Below are 24353 nucleotides of genomic sequence, written 5' to 3'. Positions count from 1 at the left end.
GGAGGGAGTATGATTTTGCTATTTTTACTTTTAGAAGCTTAAACCATTATCAAATAAATGATATTTTCAATCATGTAATGATTTTTTGAATAAACGTAAGGATTTATAAATAAATAAATTAAGTTATTAGTTACAACATTGTACTGTATATTGTAATTTTCTTAAGGAATTCTAAAACCTTAAAATTAGTAAAGCAATTAAATTTAGAGATACTAATTAGTTCATATTGTAACTTAGAGAATACAATTGTTTTAAACCCACAAAACTCACATTTTCTTTATCATAGTTTTGTGGGTAAAAAAACCCCACAAAACTATGATAAAGAAAATGTGGCTAGTTTAATATTATTGTGTGAGATATTGAAAAAAGGACTAAAAAATTGTCATGAGTTGGGCCAATTGTTCACTAGCTGGCCCATAAGGGAACCCAAGAAAAATCCAGATCGTCATAGTTATCCCACGCGCATCTAAATCGCGTTCTTGTAACGCGCCCGTTTTTTGCAGTCTAACCCCTACGAAAAGTGGTCGAAATCGTCTGAATCCAATAATTTGGAGTCCCAGGGCGCGTGAGCTAATATTCTCATTTCATTTTTTCTGTTTTGTGGTTTTATTTTTTCTTGCCATGATATATCTCTTAAACGATATTTCCCGCTTTGTGCATGCCTAATTAGTAATTACTATTTTAAAACTTTTAATTTAATTTTCTTTTCACTCAAATTTTCTCTAAATTACTGATCATTATTTTCTTTGTTGCAGCCCAAAATTTTATCTACTGAAATTATTAATGATATTCTATAATGCTAAGCCGTGTACTTCAACAAAAAAAAAAAAATGCTAAACCGTGTATGTTAAGAGATTGGAGTGATGATAGGGTTAATGCATGTGTGGACACGTTACTAATTTTCATTATAAAAAAAAACATGTAATTTGTTGTCCACACGTCTACTACAGTCGTAACTCCGTAAGTTCATGGCTCACGTTTCTTTTAAAACAATTCATCTTTTGGTTATAAAATACTACGGAGAAATGATAATTGTAGGTTAAGTCCCAACCCCACCATCCATTTTCCTTAGAAAATCATCCGTTGTATTGTAATAAATAATCGATGTCAAATCTTGATTAATTGTAATAAACAAGCTGTCCCCATAACACACGTATAAGGAGGAATGTATTGAAACTGAATAGTATATATGATCGGTCTAATGTATGTAGTTAAAACTTAGCATCTAATATTCTTTACCAAACATAAACACACTAGTATACAAAAAATAACCAAAGAAGCAAAAAAATATCAAAAAGGGCCTATATGTTATTTTAGTGTACTAGTGTGTTTATGTTTGGATTTGAATATGACAACAAGAAAGAAGAAAATGAAATATTATTTTGCAGCCTGTTGTGATATATAATTAGTTAGCTAAATCTTCTTTTACATAGACTTATATTGAAAAATATAATATGTGTCCATTTTGATTAAAAGAGTAACTACTGTATCTGGAAATAATAATAAAAAGCTAAAAAGATTAACAAAAAGAAAAGAAAAAGATAAAGCAATGAATGAAAAACAAAGGCAAAAGGGTAAATTTGGAAAAAGGGATAAATGGTAGTAAGGCAAATGTCCATTTCATTGATCTTTTCTTTTCTTATATCTTCATTTTAGAATCTTTTCTCTATCTCTCTCTCTCTCTCTAAAACCAGATTCTTGATAGAAGAAGAAGAGGAACGGAGAATCTGCCATGGCTTCGCCGAGCAAACGTCGAGAGATGGATATGATGAAATTGTGGGTTAATTTTCCAGTTGATTGAATTATCTGTAGATTTTTATTCTGGGTTTTTCTTCTTTTTTTGATCTGTTGATGAAATTTCTTCTTCTTCTTCTTCTTATTGATATATAATTGATTTGGTCTGTGAATTTGATAGGATGATGAGTGATTACAAGGTGGATACAATCAACGACGATTTGCAAATGTTCTATGTCACATTCCATGGACCCACTGACAGTAATTCTCTCTTTCATTTTGCCTCTTTTGTTTTTGCTTATAAACTACTTGTTGAAATGCCTCAATGAATCGAAACGAGTCTTTGTTTGATTTGTTCTTCAAACTCAACTTCATATTCATCAATGATAGGGAACTAGACTTGGATCACATGATTGCCATACTTGAATTTGGATTATTTATAGGATTGTCATAGAAGCAAATGATGAATGAATCTTTGATACAAAACCAAGTTAAGTGCCTGTTTTGTCTTCAAGGTCTTTATCAGGGAGGTGTATGGAAGATTAAAGTCGAACTTCCCGAAGCTTATCCATACAAATCACCATCTGTAGGATTTGTTAACAAGATTTATCACCCTAATGTCGATGAATCGTAAGTGAAAACTATCCACATTTTCCATTGTTTAGTGTTTTGCATACTCTTAAACTCTGGTTTTGCGTTTGTGGCAGTTCTGGTGCAGTTTGCTTAGATGTTATAAACCAGACATGGAGCCCAATGTTTGGTAATTCACTAGTTTTTCTCTTCTTTTTTTAATGCCTGATTGTGTTTGCATCCATCAAATTTCTGCTTGTTTTGCAGATCTTATAAACGTTTTCGAGTCCTTCCTTCCGCAACTGCTTCTGTATCCAAACCCATCAGATCCATTTAATGGAGAAGCTGCTTCGCTGTTGATGCGAGACCGCGCTGCCTATGAGCTGAAAGTGAAAGGTAAAGTCACTCTCTTCTTCCCATTTTTTGCTTCTCTGTTCAATCTCTCATTGACACTACAATTTTTCACCTTTGAAGAATATTGTGAGAAATATGCAAAACCCGAGAAGGAGAATTTAAGTGATGATGATGAGGATGACGACGACGATAGCATGAGCGAAGATGGCTCGGATTCTGATGATGATGACGATGAAATCGTTGGAAAAGCCGACCCATGACTGTTACAAATCAATCTTTCTTTGCACTTTCATTAGTCCATCTTCAAATTTAAACCATTAATGCTCATTGCAAAGAGGAGAGAAACTTTCCTCTGTAAATTTGTAAAGACTTGTTATTCTTTAGGCCTATTGAAATTTCTTTTTAAAACAGTAGATAAAATGTAACAATTTGTAATCTCACATTAATGGAAACATGAATCCATATCTCATTGTTTGTTTTATCCTCCAAATATTTTTGTACATAACCATATCTGAAGATGGATATCGCAGACAAAAGGACATTACTCTAAAGTTTACTATAAAATTTCGGTATTACGATCCATACCAAGAAAAAGGAACCATAGACCTACAGAATTATTTGATTACTAAGGTCAAAGATTCACTTCTAAATTGCTTACAATGCCACATTGAATATAAGCAAAAGAGGCTTAATCCTCTCAGGAACCAAGAAGGGTCCCTCTATAAATGGCTAGGCCGTCTTTTACCAGAATCTGTCCTTAACCTCTTCACCGGATTTGCCCATCCCACGGAATCACCAGCCGCACCGCTGTTGTTTGGATGAGTGGGTTGGTTTGGCCAGCGCTGCTGTTGTGCTAGCCTTGTTTCCTTTGGAACTCCACCAGACACAGGACTTCTAAGACCACGACCAATCATAGCTGGAGGTGGTGAAACTGGGCTGCTGGAGCCACCAGTTCGGGTTTTCGGAGCAGACTTCTCTCGGTCTTTCCTCTTCTTCTTGCAGATTACTAATTCCCCTGGATGAGCTAAAATTGGGGATTCATCAGTGTGGCTTGTTGTTCCCCCAAGCTTTGTTTCTTTCTGCGGTATCTGTACTCTGATCCTAGAGTTCTCACGTTGTTGAGGTCTCTGAGGAGAGCTTGGCTCGGGTTCCGCCTCGTTTACTAACTTTTGCCTCTTGCCTTGGCTAATGCCTGCTCCTCTTGGGGATGGTGTAGACACCAAAGTTGGGGTTGGGCCAGAAAAAGAAAGAGCATTCCTTGCTTCCCGGAAATCTGTGTCTGGGAAAGACATCTTTAATAGATCAAAGAACAGATTGTGAACCTTCCTTGCTTCAGATCTCACCTGCGGAAAATTTTGATCACCTTTAAACCCATTTGGCTTGTACATCAAACAGCAAAAGGAATTCACTTTTATTTACAATGCAAAAAATCAAACCTCATGTGAAGATCCATAAAATTGCATTGCTCCCCTTAGCATTAACTGCACGTCAGATGCGAGTTCCATAACTCCTGCGTACTCTAGTCTTTCTACACGGTGGTCTATCTCTCGTAGTTCCAAAAGGTTATTTACACCTCCAGCTGCATAACCATTCTGAATTCTCTTCCACAAATTTGTCAGCATAGGTACAATCTGCTGACCTTCCTTGTCAATTCTCCTTTGGAGCTTGCTAATCACATTTTTGCACTGCAAAGTCCAGGGCCGAATAAGTTCAGACTAACAAAACAAAACAGATGCACCAAAAATATCAACCATATAAGAGAATACTGCGATGAAGTAAATTCCATTTAATAGAGCTTACCCGTTTCTGTATGATGTGGGACATTCTTGCACCAGCATTTGAAGAGCCAATAGGACTAGTTCCATCCCACGTTTCTCGGGAAGCTTCAGTGTTATCCTCCACGGTAAGCTGTGTGGCATTCAATCTACCAGATTTTGGTGATGATACATGGAGTTTGGAAGTACTAGCTACCTTCTTTGCAGGTAAACTCCTTAGTCTAGAGGACGAATCACTCTGATCTTGTCTTGAACCATGCGAGTCAACAACTGTCCTTAACTTTGATCGGTAGCTACGATCAACTTGTAATGGCTGAGCTGCAGGCATCTCGCTACCGTCAACTCTTTCTACCGTTTGACGGGGTCTTAGACGAATACTCCGTTTCCGTTTTATCGTAGGTTGCAAAACCTGTTCTTCATCCCCTTCATCACGGTCATGGGCCCAACTTCCTGATCGTTGGAGATCGACGTGAGAATCCCCTGATGCTGCTATTTCCCCATCTTCTAGGTCATCCAGCTATACAACATAATGAACAAAGCAAATATTACACAAACAACAAAGAAGAAGATAGACATGCAAGATAGATCAGGTACCTACCAGTCTTTTTGAGACAGAACCTGGCCTAGTGTCCAATGCAGACAAAGAGCCAAACTTTTGGGAAGAAACAGGAGATGCCATCTCTTTCGATCTATGGCTCTCTGGAGAAGATCCTGAAGAACCGACATCATCACGAGGAGGAATTTTTTTATAACTACCAGAACCCGGAGGATAATCATAACCACAGACGGGGTTCTCTCCATCAGATTCTCCCTTGTTGGTTTGGTGATCTCCAAGAGCGACTGTAAGTTCATCATCATCAAATTGTCGAATGTCTCCCTCTTCTTCATTCCCAGAATCAATGTTCCTTTCCTCAGAGCTTTCCTCAGAGTAACCTGCAATGTCATCTTCAATTTCCTTGTAGTTAATCTTTTTGCTCTTGGGCCGCCCCCTTTTTCTCTCACCTCCCGGTCCACCAGGTTGCACAATCAGATTACTGCTAGACAACATGTTCTTTGAAGGTTTCTTAGACAAATCAGCAACAGTAGCATTCACCTCTCTGGTACTAGCTCGAAGCCACTTAGGCACCTGCTCATGATTAGTCATCTCCTCCGTCCAGTCAAATTCTTCATCCATCTGATCAAATAACTCAACTTCCTCTTCGCTTCTGGCAATCATCCTGTTCACCTCATGCAGGGAAGGTACATCATGGACAGTTTCTTGATATCTCTCTTCGTCATGCAATAAAGTCTCCAATGTCATTCGTCGCTCTTCATGAGTTGTCCTTTGGTCAAAACGCCCAGCATTAATGACCTCATCAGCCATGTCAATCTTATACTGTTGAATATTATTCCTTATGAGACCCTCTATAGATCCTATATATCGGTCCTTCCCAGCCATGTCATCCTCTAGGTCTATTGAACCACCACTTCTAAGCTCGTCCTCCTTTTGATGGCTGGAGATTTTTTCAACAACTGCCTCCATATAAATCACTTTTACTTCCCTTGTCTGGCCTATACGATGGGCTCTGGCAACTGCTTGTTCCTCATTCTTGGGATTTGGATCCGGATCATATATCACAACTGTGTCAGCAGTCTGAAGGTTGAGACCCCGTCCAGCTGCACGTATACTAAGCAAGAAGATAAAGCAATCCGTATCAGGATCATTGAAGTCCACAATAGCTGATTCCCGATCTTCTAGGCTGGTAGTCCCATCTATTCTTCTGTATACAAGCCTTCTCCATTGTAGATACTCTTCCAAGATATCAAGAAGTTTAGTCATTGTACTGAAGAGCAATACACGATGGCCTGTCCTCTGTAGCTTTATAAGGATCCTGTCCAGAATCCACAATTTTCCACAAGACCTTACGAGAAAATCTTTGGAAAAGTCGTTGAAATATGGATAGTTGAGCAAAGGATGATTGCAGGCTTTCCTCAACTCCATGCACCTATTATTTAAAGTTCTATATATCTTGGCTTGGTATATTGGATTCTTCTGGGCCCTAAGTTTTTCATCGTCTGGATCAACTCTAAGAGTTCCAGTCGCTTTAATCCAATCATAAACGGCACTCTGAATAGCAGACATTCTACACCTTAAAACTACAGAAACCTGCAACCAAAAAGCATAATCAGAAGAATCATCTAGACGGAAAATAACAGCAAAGATATAAGATAGATCCTACCTTAGCAGGAAGTGATCCTTCCACATCCTCAACACGGCGTCTGAGCATGAATGGCTCTAAAATTTGATGAAGTCTGTGAATGACTATAACCTTTTTTTCAGTCTCCAGCCAGTCATCCTCTATATTATGCGCAGGACCTTCTTTTTGAAAGGGCTGCGCAAACCAATCATGAAATGCTTTTCGATTGTCAAAGACATCAGGAAGGAGAAGGTTCAATAGTGACCAAAGCTCTTTCAGATCGTTCTGCAAGATTTAATAAAAGCAGGATAAGAATAGTCACATAATATGAACAGCTTAGAGAATCTTGGTTTCCATTTGTTATGTGTCCCTGATTTATGCCCAAGTAGCTATACTGTTACCAACCTGCAAAGGTGTTCCAGTGAGAAGTAATCTCCTCTGGCAGCGATACCGGTCAAGATCTCGGGCCAAAACAGATTCTCTGTCCTTCATCCGTTGTGCTTCATCAATTATAATATATTTCCAGTCAACTTTTGAGAGTTTTGATCGATCATACATAATGAACTCATAAGTCGTAACGAGGACATTGAACTTCATGGCGCAAACCTCCTGTTAAAGAGAACAGGGGATGTATCAATCAACAATTTCAAAACATCTGGAGCAAAAGCAACTTTTTCAAAATTTTACCTGAGAGAACAATTTTGAACGTTGATCCTTTGTACCAACATAATATATGCATGAAACAGATGGCAGCCAAGTATGGAGTTCACTCTGCAGAAGGAAACCCGTTAGACTTTAATCAGTTACCAAAGAGAATCGACAAAAGGTAGCAAAAAAACTGATACGTATTCTAAAGAACACAGAAGAGTTCATCAACAGGATATGGCCATGTCAGCGCAACTAACAGCTAGTTAGCTAGAGTCAAAGTTAATCTTAGATAATGGATATAAGAGGCTTGTGGGTTATTGCGGAACTGAGTTAGATAGTTATGAGTTGGGAGACTTGGGGTCTCAAATACTCCCTTGGTTCTAAGCAGCTGCATTGATTCTGTGGAAAATCATAGGAGTCTATCAGAAACACAAACCTTCCAATTCACCAGAACAGCATTGGGAACAATGATGAGATGCGGTCCATAATTCCCCTTAAACTCCATAAGGTAAGCAATCAGTGCCATTACCTGTACAGCAAAGACCGGAAACAATAAGCATATTATGGCGAAAGTACAGTAAATCCAGGAATCCCTGAAAATCGAGATCATTAACCTGCACAGTTTTTCCAAGACCCATCTCATCAGCCAATATCCCATTTAATTTGTTATTATACAACGATAGCATCCATTGTAATCCAACCTGAATGGCACAGAGCAGAAAACCTTAGAAACCATCAAAACGTGGCATGACAGTGAAAAAAAATTCAAATTGCAACGACATAGAGTCTAGATGGAGGAGATACCAGCTGGTAATCACGCAAAGTTCCAGCCTGAAGCATTGAAGGTTGTCTTATAACCACTTCATTTACAGCATGAGCCAGAGTATAATACCTATAGTTAGGCATAACAAAGCGGGTAAAGAAAAGACTAAAGACATCACCCAAGGCGCCTATTCCTAATTTTGTGATCTGTATAATCCCCTCACACAGGGAAGTGCAGGATTATCAGCATTTTACAGATAAGCACATACTTAGCTGCATTGGTAATTGTGAGTAACAACTAGTACTTTGCTAATTCCCTGTTTTAATCAAACATTTTTTGTGTGACTAATGGCTTACTTGTTGACAGATGAATTTTCTTTTGGCGCATTCATTTCCGTAAATCTATTTCTGATCACAACTTCTTCTCGAGCACAAGTAGCTGCTGCCCTGACCTCTTCTTCTGACAAGCCCTGCATCAAAAACGGAAACAGGTAAGCTACTATATCCACTATAACTTTGAAAAGAAAAAAGTTCTATTTCTGAAACACGCAACGTCAACATTTAAGTTAAAATTTGAAGAATTATCTACAGAGTGTAATGGATAGCTGTGGAGTAGAGAAAGCAGTATGTATACCTGCAATCTGGCTGCTACTGCTGCAGCATTCGCTGCCTCCTCCACTTCCTGTTGATTTTTTGTGGCAGTAATCTTACCTCCAAGTTTATGAAGATAATCTTCGGTTTGAGTCAAAAATGAAGAGAGAACAGCATATCTTTCAGCAGCATCACCAGGCATATTTGTTTGCTGTTCCAGCAACATCTCCCTGTACCTTTCTACATCATTATTCTTCAAGGCCTCCATCCTTTTGTTCCGGCCATCATCTTTCCTCTTCGAAAACTCTCTCAACATCTTTTCATGGTATTTGGCCACTCCCCTGTTACGAGCAGTGCGTGCATCACGTATAGCCCAGTGAGCCTCAAGGAGTTTCTTACGCCACTGAAAAATGGTTTTCAGCTGCTTCTCTCTAACAGCTTTCTGGTTGGCCAGTACTTGTCTATTCATTTCAAGGCGTTGCCGTTCACACAACCTCACAAATTTGCGGTATGGCCTATCGGGCATGGACATTATCTCCTGTTGTTGTCGATCCACTTCCTCTCTAACACGAGACTGAAGATTCGATAGCCTAAGCTTTTTCTCTTCAATTTGAAGCCGTAAAACAAGATCAGGCCTAATCCTTTTCCTTTCTAAATTTTTTGCTAGCAGACCATTTATCTTCTTCAAACTGTCTGTTCTTTTCTTACTAAGGAACTCTGCACCTTCATCACAAATCAGATCTTTAATATCATATGCTAATGTGAGATTGTTATTGGCATTGGCTGTTGCAGACCCATAAGAATCAAGTTTTCGAGTGAAAAAGGGAAAATCAAACAAGGGTCCGTAATATTTCCTGGCAGAAGCTGTATCCTTGGGCTGCTGGGGAGAGTTTGCTTGTGGAGGAACCTTAGATTGGCTTCCATCAGATGCAACAGCCTTTCCCTTATCAGCTGTAGAATCACTTCTAGGATTCTTTTGAGTACTAGAATCTGCTCCTTGGTCTGACTTAACAGGGAATACATCAGTTTGTTGCTCTTCTTTCGTAGCGACGTCAGTAGAAGTATCTTCTTTTCCCAGGTTTTGAAATAATTGGCTGTGGCCTGTTGTCAAAGCTACTTCTGTATCTCCAACATTATCTTCCTCTTTAGAAAAAATCGGTCCATTTGAAGAAGCAGCCGCCTGAGACTCTTTGCCACACTCTAGCGACCTTGCTTGGTCTTCTCCAGTTTGTTCTGAAGATCTATCCTGAACTTGTCCTCCAACAGGAGTTATTTGCCTCTGCGTCTGCAGTTCAAGGGGTGGTGGAGCAATAGCTTGAAGAAGCTCTGGAGGCAAAGAACCTTCCCCTTTCTGTCAAGTAAAAAGCAATTAAGAAAAAAACAATCAACCTGGATTGCAGAAACGTTATATATAGGCAGTGACACATCGCCAGCAAAACATACAATAAAAAAATAAGAAATATGGAAAAAGTCAGAGCTGAAAACCTTCAAACGCCTAAATGCCAGTATTTGGGCTTTGAGAACATGGAGTTGCTGTTTGGTAAATCCTGATCGCTGCTGTGCTTGTTGGGTCCCCTGTCCACTCTGAAGGGAAGAGTTACCGAGTGGACCAGTATCAGATGGCGCTAGTAAATTTGAAGTCGGTGCATTCAGTTGCCTAGGCTGCTGCATTTGCAAATGTTCAGCAGGACCTAAACTTTTTTTTGTGGACGCATTCTGATCCAAAACAGGAGTCTCATTTGCAGAAGTCTGCAAGGAATTTCCTGAGGGCATCCCATTTGTAGGCTGAACTAATTGTCGAGGATACATAGGATTATCTCTCCCTTGGACGGAGAAGGGATTCATAGCAGGATTGACCATTCTGGGACTGGAAGTCGAAGCAAATGAGCCAGTAGATATTGCATGCCTGGGCTTTGCTGATCCTGACTGCCCAGAGATATCACTAGCAGAGTTGGTGCGCGGTGAATTCTCACCTGGAACAACCGAAGATGAAGCCGGCTGGCTAGAGATTGGAATAGAAGGTGACTGTGAAGCCACATTGCCTTCACTAGCTTTCTGTTGGGCAGCCATTCTTGCCTGAAGGATGTGTGCCATTTGGCTGGCGTTGGCAGGATGAGAGAGATCGATATTCCGCTCACGCGCCCATGCCTGCATTGCCTGCCACTGTTGTGCAAATGCGAGTTGGTTGTTTCCCATATTATTGATAAGCTGTTGAGGCTGTGGGGCCTGCATTGGCCTTATCATATTTCCAGGCATTAGTTGTCCGGTACCCACCTGCTGCTGAGGATGAGAATTTGTTTCGTTCCTTTGCTGAGAACCTGATTCCATCTGCCTTTCACCGCGAGCAAACTGATCTCCCGATGGCTTAGACGATGAAGCCTGGGCCTGAGTAGAGGGATTCAAATCTTGTATATTCAACATTCCCATCCGTGCGTCTTGATCCTTTCCGACACTTGATGAACCTATCATTCCCATTCTAGCTTGCTGCTGTGCTTTTTGATGCTGAGCCTGTATAGCAAACTGAATATACGCTTGCTGCATTGGATTAAAACTTTGCTGGCCCTCTTGGGTAGAAGAGCCCTGTTGCTGCTGTTGTTGTTGTTGTTGAGGAGACTCAAAGAACTTCCTAGACTGCTGAGGCATTTGCATAGAGCCCGAAGACGAAGCAAAGTTGCCACCTCCCATCATTCCCTGAACCCCACCAGCATGATATGCAAACATGTTGTCGTTTGCATCTGAGTTTCTCTGCTGCTGCTGTTGCTGCTATATTAGAAACACGATAATTATTAGTAACAATAAAATGAACCAGACTCCACGATTCAGAGCAACTTATTATGTGGAAATGAATTTCCTTTCCTTTTGAAGAAGTTTAAAGAAATTGGTTACTTTCCTTTTGCACAGAAATGATAAACAGCAAATCCCACTAAAATTGACTTGGCAACTGCAAAGAAGCATTATATCCCTGCCTAACGAACCAAACACAGACTTGAGAATCCTTTACCTGCCTAGACGCCAGCTGCTGCTGTTGCTGTTGTTGCTGGACGGAGGAAGAAGAAGAAGAAGGAGAAGCAGCGGATGACGTGGACGCAGTCCGAGCAGCCGGACCCATGGGCGGATTCCGAGCGGGCCCTCCGCCACTGCCTCCAGATTGCATGCAATTGGTCGATGAATCTGACAGGCACTAGTACACCGGAAACAATTAAACCCAATTCAAATGCACAACGAAGCTAGAAGAATAAGAAGAAGAAGACAAAAAGTTGAAAAACCCTACCAGATAAATCCCTCCAAAAGAATTCGGACAGCGAGCCCCCGAGGCAAAGGAAAAAACCTCAAATAGCAAGCAACAGAGAGAGAGAGAGAGACACTGAGTCGTTGTTGTAGCTACGCACACACCTTTCTATTTCTCTCTCTTCTTAGATTTGCATCGCATTTGGGGGAAATCGGAAACGAAAGTCGCGGGGGATGCAACGGTATAAACTCAGATCCTTTGAGAGGGCTTCTCGATAAAAAGGGAGGGAAACGAAATCCACGGAATCGATGATCGATTCCTCTCTTTGAGAAATTCACGCAGATCAGAAATTTCTCGCAGTCAAACCCTAGCTGGCTTGTTACTTCCCTTTTCCTTTTTTTCTCTTTCAGTTTTTTTAATATTTTTTTTTCATTTTTGTTTTTGGAAGGGGCATTTATTTTAATTTTATTTTTTGATTGTGGGTCCCACGCTCTCGATACAGTTGGAACACGGAAAATGCGTTTCACGAAGCCACCCCTCGGTTTTCGCTTTTATTACCACAAGTACCCTTCCATCTACATGAGAGTTGCACAAATTACGACGTGACACGTGTGATTGATTTACCAAACGTTTGCTTTCTTTTTTACCAAATGGGATGATTTTTTAATTTTTCAACTGTATTCGTTATAAGATTACTAACTATAAACGAATTTGCAAATCAAATTAATCTGATGTTTGTTTTTTTTAATTAGTTAATTTACCAATCATATTAGACAATTTTTATTTTTAATTTTACCTTGTCATGTGTAGAGTAGTAGATTAGAGAGAATCAAACAATTACTCTGTTTTATTTACGGTGCAGCCTCGTGTCGTTTTCATCTTTTAGCCTTGCTATGCTTGCAATCTTTACGTCAATGATTCGTCACGCAGTTCTATTATAAGAGAGCAAAACGGCGAACAGTTTTGAACGAGCAGGTTCAGCTTATGTCGTTAATAGTTTTTCGCCGAAACAAGCAAAAGATCGATCGATCACATTATTACGGTTCTGTGACTTGTAAAGCCTACTACTGATATTAGAAATGCCGTTGCATCTCTCTTCTTCTGTATCTGATTCCTGAATAAAGTTGTTATTCGATGGAGAAGATCGTTCGTCCTTCTTCTCTGGTTCTACTTTTTGGCCTCCTGATGATGATCTCGAATTTCGTCCAGATCGCCGAAGCAGGGAAGCGACGAATCGAGATCTCCGATGACCTTGACGACGTTGAAGACAATGAAAAAGACGAATCATGGAAAGAGTGGGGTAAGAAAGCAACCACCCCGGAATTTGATCCGCCTCCAGATTTCACCAATATGGGATTCGATCAGATCCAAGAGGAAATGGCTAAACGGAGTTTTGGAACGGTCGTCGGTTTCGTGAAGCTTCGGTTAGGCGTCCGCCGTACTAAGGTCAACTAAAATCCAAATCGAATCGTGAATTTGGGTTAACGTTTCAGATGAGTTACTGTTCAAAATTCTCTGAATCGATTTGAATTTTTATCGTGATTTGTTTATATGATTGAATCAGGATATGGTGATTGATATTGCTATGAAATGGACAAAAGTTTTGAGAACAGGAGGGATAGAAGTAAGATTCATGGCTGTAGATCGAAGCACGGTGATGTTCAATATGCAAAATGGGAAGCTTGTGACTGAGGTAAAAGCCACAGAAAACACACAATGCTTAAAACTTTGTTTAAGTGGATTAGTCAAGATCTAACATCACAATCATATCTTTCTGTTGGTGGATTTTCAATTAGCTAAGGGAGTTCGTGCTGAGCCAAGAAGAAGCTTACGAGGTTAAGATAGGGAAGCAAGAGTTTAGAAGACCTGGAGATCCTCCATTTGAAGATGTCTTTGACAAACTTCAAGCTGAGCAAAGGAAAGATCACGAAGATGGTGATAGTAACAAGGATGATCTTACCAAGGATGAACTATAGGTCACAGAAAAGCTTTTATATTCGGGTAGTACTAAAAGTTCAACTCTTTTAGAATCTTACCTAAAATTTCTTTGACATGTTTGGTTCTTAAATTCCGTTGAATGCCGTAGAATACAATAAAAAGAAAAGCTTTTTTTTCCGATCAGTATGCACTCATTTAAGCTTATTGCTAAACGTGGAGAGCTCGATAACCTGAATCCTGGGAATGCTTGCTGCTTCTGCTCTCTCTTTCTCAGTATTGTATCCCCAGTTTCCTGTTTTGACATAAGTTTTTGTCAGAATAACCAATAAGGAGAACCAGAAGAGATGATATGGGAGGGGAAGAGACCACCTAAGTATAAATTCCATTTGTCTAATTCAGGCTCTTTGATGACATTCTTCAGCGTTGCGAGTCTGTCTTCCACGAAACTGGCCAAATTAAAACAATCCATAGGGATTGTAAACTAATGGTTACCATTACCAAGTCATGCAGATAGAAGAATTAGTGATAGATATACAGAATGAGAGTTACTGCAACGTCAAGCCCTGATGTTCTGGTTTATCTTGAATTAGCTTTAGTACTTCCACCTTTGGCCTGATGAGAGATTACACAGAAAATAAAACTAGCTTAAGGGTAAAATCTGGATAAGAAACAAGATCAAAGTTCACTGGGGGACCTCAAAACGATACTGACCCTGAACCCAAACCATAAATTCTTTCTGATGGTATGATTACACCTGCTATTTCACGCAGTAACGCTTCTGCAAAGCGGCCCTGCAATTTAACCCACCCATACTAACAAAGTTTAGCCCATTATAATGACAGGCAGTATGTGTGTCCAGGACAGTTTTGAATAGGATTGAAATCATTACTGCACCTGTTTCGTGGTAACGATATAAATCTTTGAGCTGGCAAATTTCAGTGCATCTGAAACTCCAGGATAGAATCTGCAAACATATATCAAAGCAATGAAGGCAAATGTGAAAGAAAAGATGGAACTTTGACTGTGTGAAGCCTTATTGTTTGTACAAGATCGGTCTCGAAACTTGTGTTGTCTAGTAAAGATATGATGTTGAAGACATACCTATTGGCACCAATCCAAGTTGTCAAGTCCTTGTTAATCCAATCATCTCTAACTTTTCCAAACAAATCGATCAAAGCATCTTTATCTTCATCCCAAGCTTCCATGATTACCGGCTTAATCTTTGCCCAGCTCTCCAATATCCCATCAACAGTCAAACCCTCTGCAACCTTAATAAACAAAGCGCAATTCATCATCTACAACTCAAAAAAGGATCACTTAACCCGAACTAAGTTTAGTGAAGAAGGTTCTGATGAGCATTCACACTCACTGAAGATTTCCGAATCGACGGTATCCTGGTCTCCAATAACAGCCGCACAAGTAGAAGATTTTCATAGCCAGTTTCCACCACAGGTCTCACCTACAAACAACAACTCTTGGATCTTCACATTCTTGCAAAATCAGAGCTAGAACTAATCTTAATCTAAACTATTTCTGTAACCAACAACACTTTCTAAGATGAAAAAAACAGTAAGAAAGAAAGTAGTTTACAATATGCATTTGATCGACGATCCATTCCTCTAAAGCGGAATCAACTCCTTCGAACAAATCAGGCCATCTCACTTTCGCTGCCTATAAACACAGAACAATCAAAAGATGTTCAAGCAAAACTGGGCAATAAATATCACAAAATCAGAATCAGAGAAACACACAAGTATCTCAAAAGCGAAACAAAAAGTTAAAAGAGTGTGGAGAGAGATTGAAATTGACCTTGACAGCAGATAGAGAGCTTTCTCCACAACTATCACAGAGAACTCCATCGAAGTCCAAAGCGTAGAGATCTCCCATTTTCCTACTTCACCACCAGTTTCAAGCAGCTGCCACACATTTGTTAGAGACGAAGGTTTGTTTTTTTACTCATACTCCTCGAGAGCCAATGCTAACAAGCCACGTGTTTATGACGTTTTCAAAAAAATCGCATATATTTCCGCGTTACGTCGCGTTTGCGTTCGTCCACACGCATATATATGTAAAACCTGTTATTATCGGTGGCGTACACAATCAATTACCGACTGCAGCCGGTCGCAGCGTGTATTCAGCCGACCTAAGAACCGGTATCGCCGGTATCAATAATTGCTGATCTTTTCCTTCTCTTCCCCAGATTCTCAAGTCTCTCTAACTTAGAGGAGATAGAAGAAATATCATCATCAATCTCCGCCGGATCCAATCCAATTCCGCATCGTCTCTTCATAGGTATATCTGATGAACCATTATTTTCCCCATGTAGAAAGTGTTCTCCTTTTCTCAATTGTTGTTTTCCCGAGATTGATTGTCCACATAGCTCGATTTGAGGTCGATAAGCAATTGTTGTGTAAAGAGATGATTTTGTATTATAGATTGCATCGACTGCTATTGTTTCCGATTGATTGAACGAACTAGACAAGAAAAGGATTCGGTTTTGTCTGGTTTTGAAATTTCCTTACATTATTGATTGGTTCCAAATTCCGATCCTTTTGATGAAGATACTTTGCTGCTATCCTGCATTACTGATTGTTTGTTTACCTTTGTTTATCTTTTTGAGAAATGAGTCATTTTGCAATTGATGATGTTAGATACATATTGAGGATGGCTAACAAAGAGGATCGTGAGGAGCATCCTCCTCGTGGGAATGAATGGGAAGTCGTCTCGCTTACTTCTTCAGCTTACGCTGCTGCTCCTGGTCCGTATAACGTTGAATCAAGAGATGTGCGCAAGTATGATGCTTACTATGGAGCAGAAACTTCACGTGATCTGTACATGTCTGAACACTTTGTATTCCCACCTAGCGAGCATGAGAATTTACCCATTGATGAACATTTATTCAAGGAGGAGCAAAGAAAGGATGGCGGAGACTTGATGCTCGAAGGTCAGGGATTGTCTGATCAGTTTCATTATGAAGCTGGAAACAACCAACAGAGTATCTATGGTGAATCTGCGCTTGGTTCTTCTAGACACATGGAATCATTCGGAAGTGAATCAGCCATGTATGAACACGGGTTAGTTGATGCCGAGCCAAATGAGTATGCAGAGGGAAACTTAGATCCCCATTCTGATACCGAGGGCGAAAAAGATGCCGAAAAATCAACGCACAACCTTCCTTGTGAAGCTTGGTGGAAAAGGAGAGCTATTTCTATGTATTCACGCACAAGAGAAGCAAACGCGATATGGTCCTTATTCTTTGCAGCTGCAGTCGCAGGACTCGTAGTTCTTGGTCAACGCTGGCAACAAGAGAGGTGGCAGGTTTTGCAACTCAAGTGGAAATCAAGCATCAGTAGCGAGGTAATAATCTATAAACTCACCGAAAAAACTTCAGTTAAGAATCATCATGTTTAACAAATGGTAACCACCTAAGCGATTCTTTAACGACTCTTGAATGTTTTGATCCCACACAGAAATTGAGCAGAGTACTCGAACCTCTCTCGCGCTTGAAAGACGTGATTGTGAGAAGTAACCCACAAGCTTCGCTCGTAAGGAGTGGTTCATCCAGTGAGGTCTAGAGGCAAAGTATGATAAACTCAAAGAGACAAAAAGACCAATGTAACGTTTGTTGCTTTGACAATCTCAAACAAGGATAGGTAAGTACAAATTTGGTCTTGAGTTACATGTGTGCATGATTGTCAAAAGCTATCTGCTTTCTTGGGAGCCTATGTTGCTTCATTATCTTGTACCATTAGAATGGAGATCCAGTTACCTTCTTACAAAGCAAATCTCTTTAGGTGTCAAAAGCGCTTGTTCTAGGGTGGAAACTGGAAAATATACACATATATTCTTTTTTATTTTTATTTTGGTAATTATCTATTTTTATTAACTTTTTTTTTTCTCTTCTTTTTCACTTTCATTGTATGCTTACTATAAGAGGCCAAATATTTAACACATACGTTCCAAATTTCCAATTTGCAGTAGAAAAGACAGAATCGTACAAAAGTATTAAATGGTGAAATGGATTTGTAGAAGCATGACACATAACTTATTTAACTGAAAGTTTACGAAATGACATGCAATACTACTTATTAAGCTCCTAGTATAGAGTATAAATTGCCATTTCACAAAAATGGTAAAAAGCGTAAAAATGCTGCTGAAATCGCAAATCATGTTTTGACTACCAAAGAGAATCAGTGTTACACCGATACAAGCTTTAGCATGTGTCGCAGTAGTCGAGACAAAATATAAATCCGTCATTCTTTAGTTTCGGTAGTAAACGAGAGAATAATGATCGTAGAAAATTAAGTAAACATGTGATTATGTGTATTGAATTACTAGCCTCTAGAGTGGTTGAGTGTTGTCTGGATTACTAGTATTAAATACCATGTGAATAAGTGACGGGGTAACTAACTATCATAATGATTCATTCATTATTTTAGCTAATTTTCAATATATCTCCTTTTGATTCTATATATGGTCTTAAATGCAAAAATGAGACAAGTAACAAGTAAGTGACCAAATTTTTTTCACTTAAGTGACCAGTTTTATGTGGGACAAGACAACCCACGGAATCTAAAGATTTTTATTTTGTTTATTAGTTTACGTGATCGGTTAAGTTTGTTTGTTAAGTAGTAAGAATCGTCACCAAAGACTCATCACCATTCATGTGCCAAATTTCGAATAGATTTTAATTAGTCATATATAAAGTCATAGCATTTATTCAATAAACAAGTCATAGCTATCGAGAATTTCTTCATTTTTTTATTTTTTGGTAAATAGTGTGGGATGGATATACTTGATGTACCTAACCTAACTATTTTATTGTCTATCATTTATGTAACTTCTCGTACGTAACTGTCAATTTTCAAGTATAAACGTTAATTAATTTTAAAAGATATTATATGAATATGATCTAGAAAAGTATGGTTTCTTTGCCGTTGATGGGAAGGTAACCTAATTAGATAACTTATATTCTCTGTCGATTTGTCCTTTGTCTTAAGTTTTGACCTAATATTGCATATTTATTTAGCCACATAATACACTAACATGTGTAAAAATTCACATTCTGCAAAGATAGATGAGTCGTAAAAAACAAAGAATTTGACAAAAAAAAATACTCCTTCCGTTTTCGAATAGTTATCGTTTTAGAGAAAATTTTTTGTTTTTAATTAGTTGTCGTTTTCAGTTTTCGATGCAAAATTTATTACTTTTTTATTTTTTATATTTATTTTTATTATGCAACTTGATTTACTATTGGTTAAATTATGTTTAGATAGATAATTAATGATATTTTTATATTGAAAACTAATAACATTAATAGTTTCTTAATGGGTGAACGACCTGTGTCCCCCCCACGAAGTTTCATATAGTACCATAACAACACAGATTTCGGGTCTCGTCTCCAGTCCACACAAAACGAAAGTTAAACTCTAGTTTCCCCCTAAATTGAAAGTTCGAGACCTCAGTCTCCATAAATTCAATTTTCGTGGTTTATCATTGGTTTACTGTGCTGAACCCGATGTCAAACCAAAACCCAGAATAATAAACCGATTTGAAATCCAAGATGATACAGATGTCGAACCTTGTCGCTGGGAGATTCTTCCCGCCGACGGCAACGTTCTCCATGATTGATGATGCTAATGAATCGTAAAGAACCAAGATCACTTAAGGATCAAAACCACATTGTATCTATCTTTTGAAGAAAGACGATGAATAAAGGTTGAAAATTGAAAGGAGAGTAAGGATCGTGGTGAGTTTTTTTTTTCCGATCAATCTTTTTTTTTTAATTGTTCTTGGTTTAGGATTACCCATAAACAGATTTGACAAAAGAATAGTTTCGTTGGCTCACAAATATCGCTTTGAGCAGTAAAACGCGGGTAATCACTATTTTCTAATCTCTTTATTTATTGGATCCATACATAATTAGATGAACTTATATAATTAACCAACGCCATTGATAACTTAAAAAGAAGCTTAATTAGCTTAATTTAATATGAAATGAAAATACAACCTGGAGATTGTTTTAAATTAATTCAAACGTTGACATTTGTGGTTATAACCAGTCCAATTTAGCTTCTATCTAATATAGCAAAATTAATCATCACTGCACTAATTAAAGACGAGAACTTGTTCGATTTCAAATGAAAGAGATGACATTACCTGACCAAATACAATTATCAACGACGAGATTGAACAAGTTTAAATCTTCTAGAGATTTATCAATTGATTCTTCAGAAGACGACGCGAAACTGTGGAGCATCTTTGCCGTCGGCGGGAAGAATCTCCCAGCGACAAGGTTCAAGATCGTCGGAAACTGGTGGCCGCTACGGAGCCGAACTCGAAAACCGTCGCGCGATCGGGCCGAGGAACTTCTATGGCTCCGTTCATCCCCGGAGCTGGAGTTTATGATTTCGGCATCTGTATCATCTTGGGTTTCAAATCGGTTTATTATTCTGGGTTTTGGTTTGGCATCGGATTCGGCACAGTAAACCAATGATAAACCACGAAAATTGAATTTATAGAGACTGAGGTCTCGAACTTTCAATTTAGAGGGAAACTGGAGTTTAACTTTCGTTTTGTGTGGACTGGAGACGAGACCTGAAATCTGTGTTGTTATGGTACTATATGAAACTTCGTGGAGGGACACATGTCGTTTACTCTTTCTTAATTTGTGTGTATATAGTTAAAACGATAACTATTCGAAAACGGAAGGAGTATATATATTAACTGAACCAACTGTCAATCAAGTTCATTTAAAACTCACCTTGTTTCATACCGCTGTTACGAAAAATAAAACTATTTCGACGTATTAAAGTTCGAGCCGGGTATTCTGCAAATTCTTGGTTCGCAATTCGAAAAAGTTGACTTTCGTTGGTCAATGCATTCATGCTTTCATAAGAAAAGTCAAAAACTATTTTCTTTAAAAAGTTTCCTTCCTCCCCATTATCCACTATAAGGTTTATATATAGTCTTATAGTTTCTTTAGCTTAATTATAGCTTTTCTTTTGTGATTTAGTTTTTCGAAAATTGAACTCCAATTCAGTACATGTCGACGTATTTGAGTCCCCCCCCCATTTGATATTACAACGTGTGGTTTAGTGGTTATCAAATTCAAAATTTAAAAGATTCAATCCTCGACACGTGAAAATGTAGAATTATAGGAGTGTCTTTATGTATGTACATATCACAAGTTCTCTCGTATGAGTATGTATTGGTTATTGCATTGATTTATCATGATCACGCATTAAGAAGGCGACACATTATTATATGTTATAAACATTGAATACTTATAACGTCCTTTTAAAAATATTTAGACAAAAAAAAGTCACCAAACCCATAAGCAACCTACATGTGTTGTGTAGGTGAGCAAAAATATCATTGGTGAGTTTGTTCACCCATACCCTAACAATCTCAAATCTAAAACCCTAAATACTCATTCCTACACTCTATACCACAAAAATAGGATTCTATATATAATTATATACACGCACATACACTTTGTCAAAGCGTATAAAAAAAAAATTGAAATAAAATCAACGAAATAACGTGATATGGTAATAGTACATCGTTAAATGAAAATAGTTTAACTTAAACTTGAAAAAGTGGAATGGCATGCATTTTCATATTTTTGTCATAAAATGATATACAAATAGAATAACCGAACATAAATCACTTTTTTACATAATTTTGTAAATGAGAAGAAGAGAATTAAAGACTATAGAGTGGCATAATTAATGGCGAAATCACTATCATTTTGCCGTTATACAATCTACTGACCAATGACCATGACTAATAATACATCTACCAACCATCATCTCCCTCAAACCGACACCGAATTACAAAACCCTAATTTAATAGCCACGAGAATAAGATAAAATGAGGAGGCAACATCCCATGCTTACTTTGTGACTTCTTTTACACGATTTTCTAATACAAAAAAAAATACTACTTGATAGTTCTCTCTTTTTTGGGGGTTTGAATTAAATTGTATATAAATGGTTCATGCTCGGACATTGAAAAACTGTGGGTCATTTAGTCATAGATCTCTCTCTATCTTCCTCCTCCTCTTAGGCTCCTCAACTAAACGTCTTTAATGCTCTCTCTCTCTCTCTCTCTCTCCATTCTTTACGACCTCATAGACTTGAAAATTTTACCATTCGATTTTTCAAAACCTTTATTTTCATCTATATATTGAGATTAACATATAAAGTCTCTCCAACCACCTAGCTACCAGCCTAGAGCAGGAACATTAATGGTGGTGCACACCATCTCATGCTTCACATACCCTAAAGCTCTTCACTCCAAGTTTATGAGAGATCTACAGAGATAATCATATAGAGAAAGAGAGAGAAATAGAGATCTAGAGAGAAAATCCATTGAAGGGGGAAAAAAACAGTCTGTCTTTCATAATTGCTCTTTCTATAAATCTTCTCTCGTGTTCTTACATTTCTTCTAAAACCATTCTCTCTCTCTCTTCAAACTTCATCACTCTTTACGGAAAATTTCTTATTTTCACCACCTGGGCCGTCTCTATATCCGTCTACTTCTCAACTTTTGTGCCAAAACGTCATTTCTTCTGAGGGAATAAACACAAAACATTTTCCCGGAAAATCATGGAGATTTCCACCGCTCTAATGATTCTTTCAGCCATCACGGCGTATTTCTTATGGCTCACATTCATATCTCGTTGTCTTAAAGGTCCACGTGTTTGGCCCATATTGGGTAGTCTCCCTGGTCTAATCGAGAACTGCGAGCGAATGCACGACTGGATCTCCGACAACCTCCGTGCTTGCTCCGGTACGTATCAGACATGCATCTGCGCCATTCCGTTTCTAGCTAAGAAACAAGGTCTCGTCACTGTCACTTGCGATCCAAGAAACCTCGAGCATATTCTCAAGAATCGCTTTGATAATTACCCTAAAGGTCCGACGTGGCAAGCCGTTTTCCATGATCTTCTTGGTCAAGGGATCTTTAATTCCGACGGTGACACGTGGCTTTTTCAGCGTAAGACCGCCGCTTTGGAGTTCACCACAAGGACACTCCGTCAAGCCATGGCTCGTTGGGTTAATAGAGCGATCAAGCTTAGGTTTTTGCCTATTCTTGAAACGGCTCGGCTCGGCTCTGAGCCGATTGATCTTCAAGATTTGCTTCTTCGGCTTACATTTGATAATATCTGCGGCTTGACTTTCGGGAAAGACCCGCGGACTTGTGCACCGGGTCTTCCGGTGAACACATTCGCGGTGGCTTTCGATCGAGCCACCGAGGCTTCCCTACAAAGGTTTATATTGCCGGAGATATTATGGAAGTTCAAGAGATGGCTCCGACTCGGCTTAGAAGTCAGCTTGACAAGAAGCTTGGTCCAGGTAGATAATTATTTGTCTGAGATTATTACGACACGTAAGCAAGAAATGATGACTCAGCATAACGATGGGAAACACCACGACGATCTCTTATCGCGGTTCATCAAGAAGAAGGAATCTTACTCCGACGAGACCCTCCAGCGCGTGGCGCTCAACTTCATCTTAGCTGGACGTGACACGTCATCAGTCGCGCTGAGCTGGTTCTTCTGGTTAATTACGCAGCACCCGACTATAGAGGATATAATCCTCCGGGAGATCTGCACCGTTCTGATCGAGACACGTGGCGATGACGTGGCGTTATGGACCGACGAGCCGCTTTCGTGTGAAGAGCTAGATCGATTGGTTTATCTCAAGGCGGCGTTATCGGAGACTCTGAGGCTTTATCCTTCGGTGCCGGAGGATTCGAAACGCGCCGTGAAAGACGATGTGTTGCCGGACGGGACATTTGTGCCGGCGGGATCTTCGGTTACTTATTCGATTTACTCTGCGGGGAGGATGAAATCGACTTGGGGAGAGGATTGTTTGGAATTCAAACCGGAGAGATGGATCTCGCAATCGGACGGTGGGAGATTTATCAATCATGATCCATTTAAATTCGTGGCGTTCAATGCTGGCCCTAGGATCTGTCTAGGTAAGGATCTGGCTTATCTACAAATGAAATCAATTGCGGCGGCGGTTTTGCTCCGCCACCGATTGACGGTGGTGACGGGGCATAAAGTGGAACAGAAGATGTCATTAACTCTATTCATGAAGTACGGTCTTTTGGTTAACGTCCACGAACGGGATTTAACGGTGATCGCGGCGGATTTACGAGTGAAGACAGTGTAAATCTAACGTCGTCAATGACGGGGTTGGTAACGGCGTTTCAAGGTGGGTAGGGTAGGTGAACCAATCGCATCTATCATTTACTGTCTAATAGAGAGTGGCACTCGCCTTTTGGGCGCGTGTTAGATACGCGGTTATTTGGCCAACACAGCAAGCACGCCCAGTTGTCGTTGAATGGTTTGGCTGCATAATTCAATAGAGGTAATTTTGCAAAGTGCGTTTGTTCTGTTCCTTTTTACTCATCTGCCTCGGTAATTCAGACAGTAAAATTTGATTTCATTATTTTGTAAGCAACTTTCAATTTGATTTAATAATTCTTATTTTTAATCTTCAAATAAGGTTTCATTTTTAAGGTTAAAGAATCTCACATTGTTTCGAAATCTGATCGCCA

General features: G+C 39.1%; 6 protein-coding genes across 10 annotated transcripts; 4 read left to right on the top strand and 2 right to left on the bottom strand.

Annotated features, from left to right (window-relative positions):
* The first annotated feature begins 1529 nt into the window (after window positions 1–1529).
* LOC9316281 (ubiquitin-conjugating enzyme E2 6) lies at window positions 1530–3139 on the top strand. Its single transcript, XM_002882000.2, has 6 exons — window positions 1530–1776; window positions 1916–1995; window positions 2250–2364; window positions 2442–2494; window positions 2572–2700; window positions 2779–3139. The coding sequence occupies exons 1-6, from the start codon at window positions 1733–1735 to the stop codon at window positions 2916–2918; spliced, it is 561 nt and encodes a 186-aa protein (XP_002882046.1). The 5' UTR covers window positions 1530–1732; the 3' UTR covers window positions 2919–3139.
* LOC9318112 (ATP-dependent helicase BRM) lies at window positions 3101–12508 on the bottom strand. 4 transcript variants are annotated; one of them, XM_002880167.2, is made up of 15 exons: window positions 11883–12508; window positions 11613–11792; window positions 10097–11371; window positions 8655–9962; window positions 8378–8490; window positions 8063–8150; window positions 7873–7959; window positions 7695–7787; window positions 7298–7381; window positions 7016–7219; window positions 6653–6895; window positions 5032–6579; window positions 4459–4950; window positions 4095–4343; window positions 3101–4001 (listed from the first exon to the last, which is right to left on the bottom strand). In XM_002880167.2, exons 2-15 carry the CDS (start codon window positions 11763–11765, stop codon window positions 3378–3380), a joined length of 6561 nt encoding a protein of 2186 aa, XP_002880213.1. In that variant the 5' UTR covers window positions 11766–11792; window positions 11883–12508; the 3' UTR covers window positions 3101–3377. The 4 variants fall into 4 exon arrangements, with proteins under 4 accessions (XP_002880213.1, XP_020883403.1, XP_020883402.1 ...); XM_021027744.1 differs by having other exon boundaries at window positions 10097–11374; window positions 11613–11800; window positions 11883–12268; XM_021027743.1 differs by having other exon boundaries at window positions 10097–11374; window positions 11883–12268.
* A 301-nt stretch (window positions 12509–12809) lies between these two features.
* On the top strand, window positions 12810–13954 carry LOC9316280. Its single transcript, XM_021027747.1, has 3 exons — window positions 12810–13286; window positions 13405–13533; window positions 13637–13954. Exons 1-3 carry the CDS (start codon window positions 12975–12977, stop codon window positions 13814–13816), a joined length of 621 nt encoding a protein of 206 aa, XP_020883406.1. The 5' UTR covers window positions 12810–12974; the 3' UTR covers window positions 13817–13954.
* Window positions 13814–15725, bottom strand: LOC9318111. 2 transcript variants are annotated; one of them, XM_002880166.2, is made up of 9 exons: window positions 15588–15725; window positions 15369–15449; window positions 15148–15237; window positions 14880–15046; window positions 14673–14742; window positions 14490–14569; window positions 14328–14390; window positions 14148–14224; window positions 13814–14070 (listed from the first exon to the last, which is right to left on the bottom strand). In XM_002880166.2, exons 1-9 carry the CDS (start codon window positions 15663–15665, stop codon window positions 13970–13972), a joined length of 807 nt encoding a protein of 268 aa, XP_002880212.1. In that variant the 5' UTR covers window positions 15666–15725; the 3' UTR covers window positions 13814–13969. The 2 variants fall into 2 exon arrangements, with proteins under 2 accessions (XP_002880212.1, XP_020883405.1); XM_021027746.1 differs by lacking the exon at window positions 13814–14070 and having other exon boundaries at window positions 14314–14390.
* A 172-nt stretch (window positions 15726–15897) lies between these two features.
* LOC9316279 (ATG8-interacting protein 1) lies at window positions 15898–17729 on the top strand. The gene is made up of 3 exons (XM_002881998.2): window positions 15898–16070; window positions 16430–17135; window positions 17249–17729. The coding sequence occupies exons 2-3, from the start codon at window positions 16443–16445 to the stop codon at window positions 17351–17353; spliced, it is 798 nt and encodes a 265-aa protein (XP_002882044.1). The 5' UTR covers window positions 15898–16070; window positions 16430–16442; the 3' UTR covers window positions 17354–17729.
* A 3973-nt stretch (window positions 17730–21702) lies between these two features.
* On the top strand, window positions 21703–24342 carry LOC9316278 (cytochrome P450 86A8). The gene has a single exon (XM_002881997.2). The coding sequence runs from the start codon at window positions 22391–22393 to the stop codon at window positions 23963–23965; it is 1575 nt and encodes a 524-aa protein (XP_002882043.1). The 5' UTR covers window positions 21703–22390; the 3' UTR covers window positions 23966–24342.
* Window positions 24343–24353: the final 11 nt, after the last annotated feature.

Source organism: Arabidopsis lyrata (genome assembly GCF_000004255.2).
Source record: "Arabidopsis lyrata subsp. lyrata unplaced genomic scaffold ARALYscaffold_4, whole genome shotgun sequence".
Taxonomy (NCBI): Eukaryota; Viridiplantae; Streptophyta; class Magnoliopsida; order Brassicales; family Brassicaceae; genus Arabidopsis; species Arabidopsis lyrata.
This window is presented reverse-complemented; position numbering and strand designations above follow the sequence as displayed.

Excerpts from the sequence above, each read along its gene's own strand:
- LOC9316281 (XM_002882000.2), top strand. The coding sequence starts at position 1,733 with ATGGCTTCGCCGAGCAAACGTCGAGAGATGGATATGATGAAATT. Across the intron at positions 1,996-2,249 it reads ATTCCATGGACCCACTGACA|GTCTTTATCAGGGAGGTGTA; the intron begins GTAATTCTCTCT and ends TTTGTCTTCAAG. Across the intron at positions 2,701-2,778 it reads CTATGAGCTGAAAGTGAAAG|AATATTGTGAGAAATATGCA; the intron begins GTAAAGTCACTC and ends TCACCTTTGAAG.
- LOC9318112 (XM_021027744.1), bottom strand. The coding sequence starts at position 11,765 with ATGCAATCTGGAGGCAGTGGCGGAGGGCCCGCTCGGAATCCGCCCATG. Across the intron at positions 8,491-8,654 it reads CAGTAGCAGCCAGATTGCAG|GGCTTGTCAGAAGAAGAGGT; the intron begins GTATACATACTG and ends TTTTTGATGCAG. Across the intron at positions 4,344-4,458 it reads CCCACATCATACAGAAACGG|TGCAAAAATGTGATTAGCAA; the intron begins GTAAGCTCTATT and ends TGGACTTTGCAG.
- LOC9316280 (XM_021027747.1), top strand. The coding sequence starts at position 12,975 with ATGGAGAAGATCGTTCGTCCTTCTTCTCTGGTTCTACTTTTTGGCCTC. Across the intron at positions 13,287-13,404 it reads TAGGCGTCCGCCGTACTAAG|GATATGGTGATTGATATTGC; the intron begins GTCAACTAAAAT and ends TGATTGAATCAG. Across the intron at positions 13,534-13,636 it reads ATGGGAAGCTTGTGACTGAG|CTAAGGGAGTTCGTGCTGAG; the intron begins GTAAAAGCCACA and ends ATTTTCAATTAG.
- LOC9318111 (XM_002880166.2), bottom strand. The coding sequence starts at position 15,665 with ATGGGAGATCTCTACGCTTTGGACTTCGATGGAGTTCTCTGTGATAGT. Across the intron at positions 15,238-15,368 it reads TCGTCGATCAAATGCATATT|GTGAGACCTGTGGTGGAAAC; the intron begins GTAAACTACTTT and ends TGTTGTTTGTAG. Across the intron at positions 15,047-15,147 it reads CGTCGATTCGGAAATCTTCA|GTTGCAGAGGGTTTGACTGT; the intron begins GTGAGTGTGAAT and ends TTGTTTATTAAG.
- LOC9316279 (XM_002881998.2), top strand. The coding sequence starts at position 16,443 with ATGGCTAACAAAGAGGATCGTGAGGAGCATCCTCCTCGTGGGAATGAA. Across the intron at positions 17,136-17,248 it reads AATCAAGCATCAGTAGCGAG|AAATTGAGCAGAGTACTCGA; the intron begins GTAATAATCTAT and ends GATCCCACACAG.
- LOC9316278 (XM_002881997.2), top strand. The coding sequence starts at position 22,391 with ATGGAGATTTCCACCGCTCTAATGATTCTTTCAGCCATCACGGCGTAT.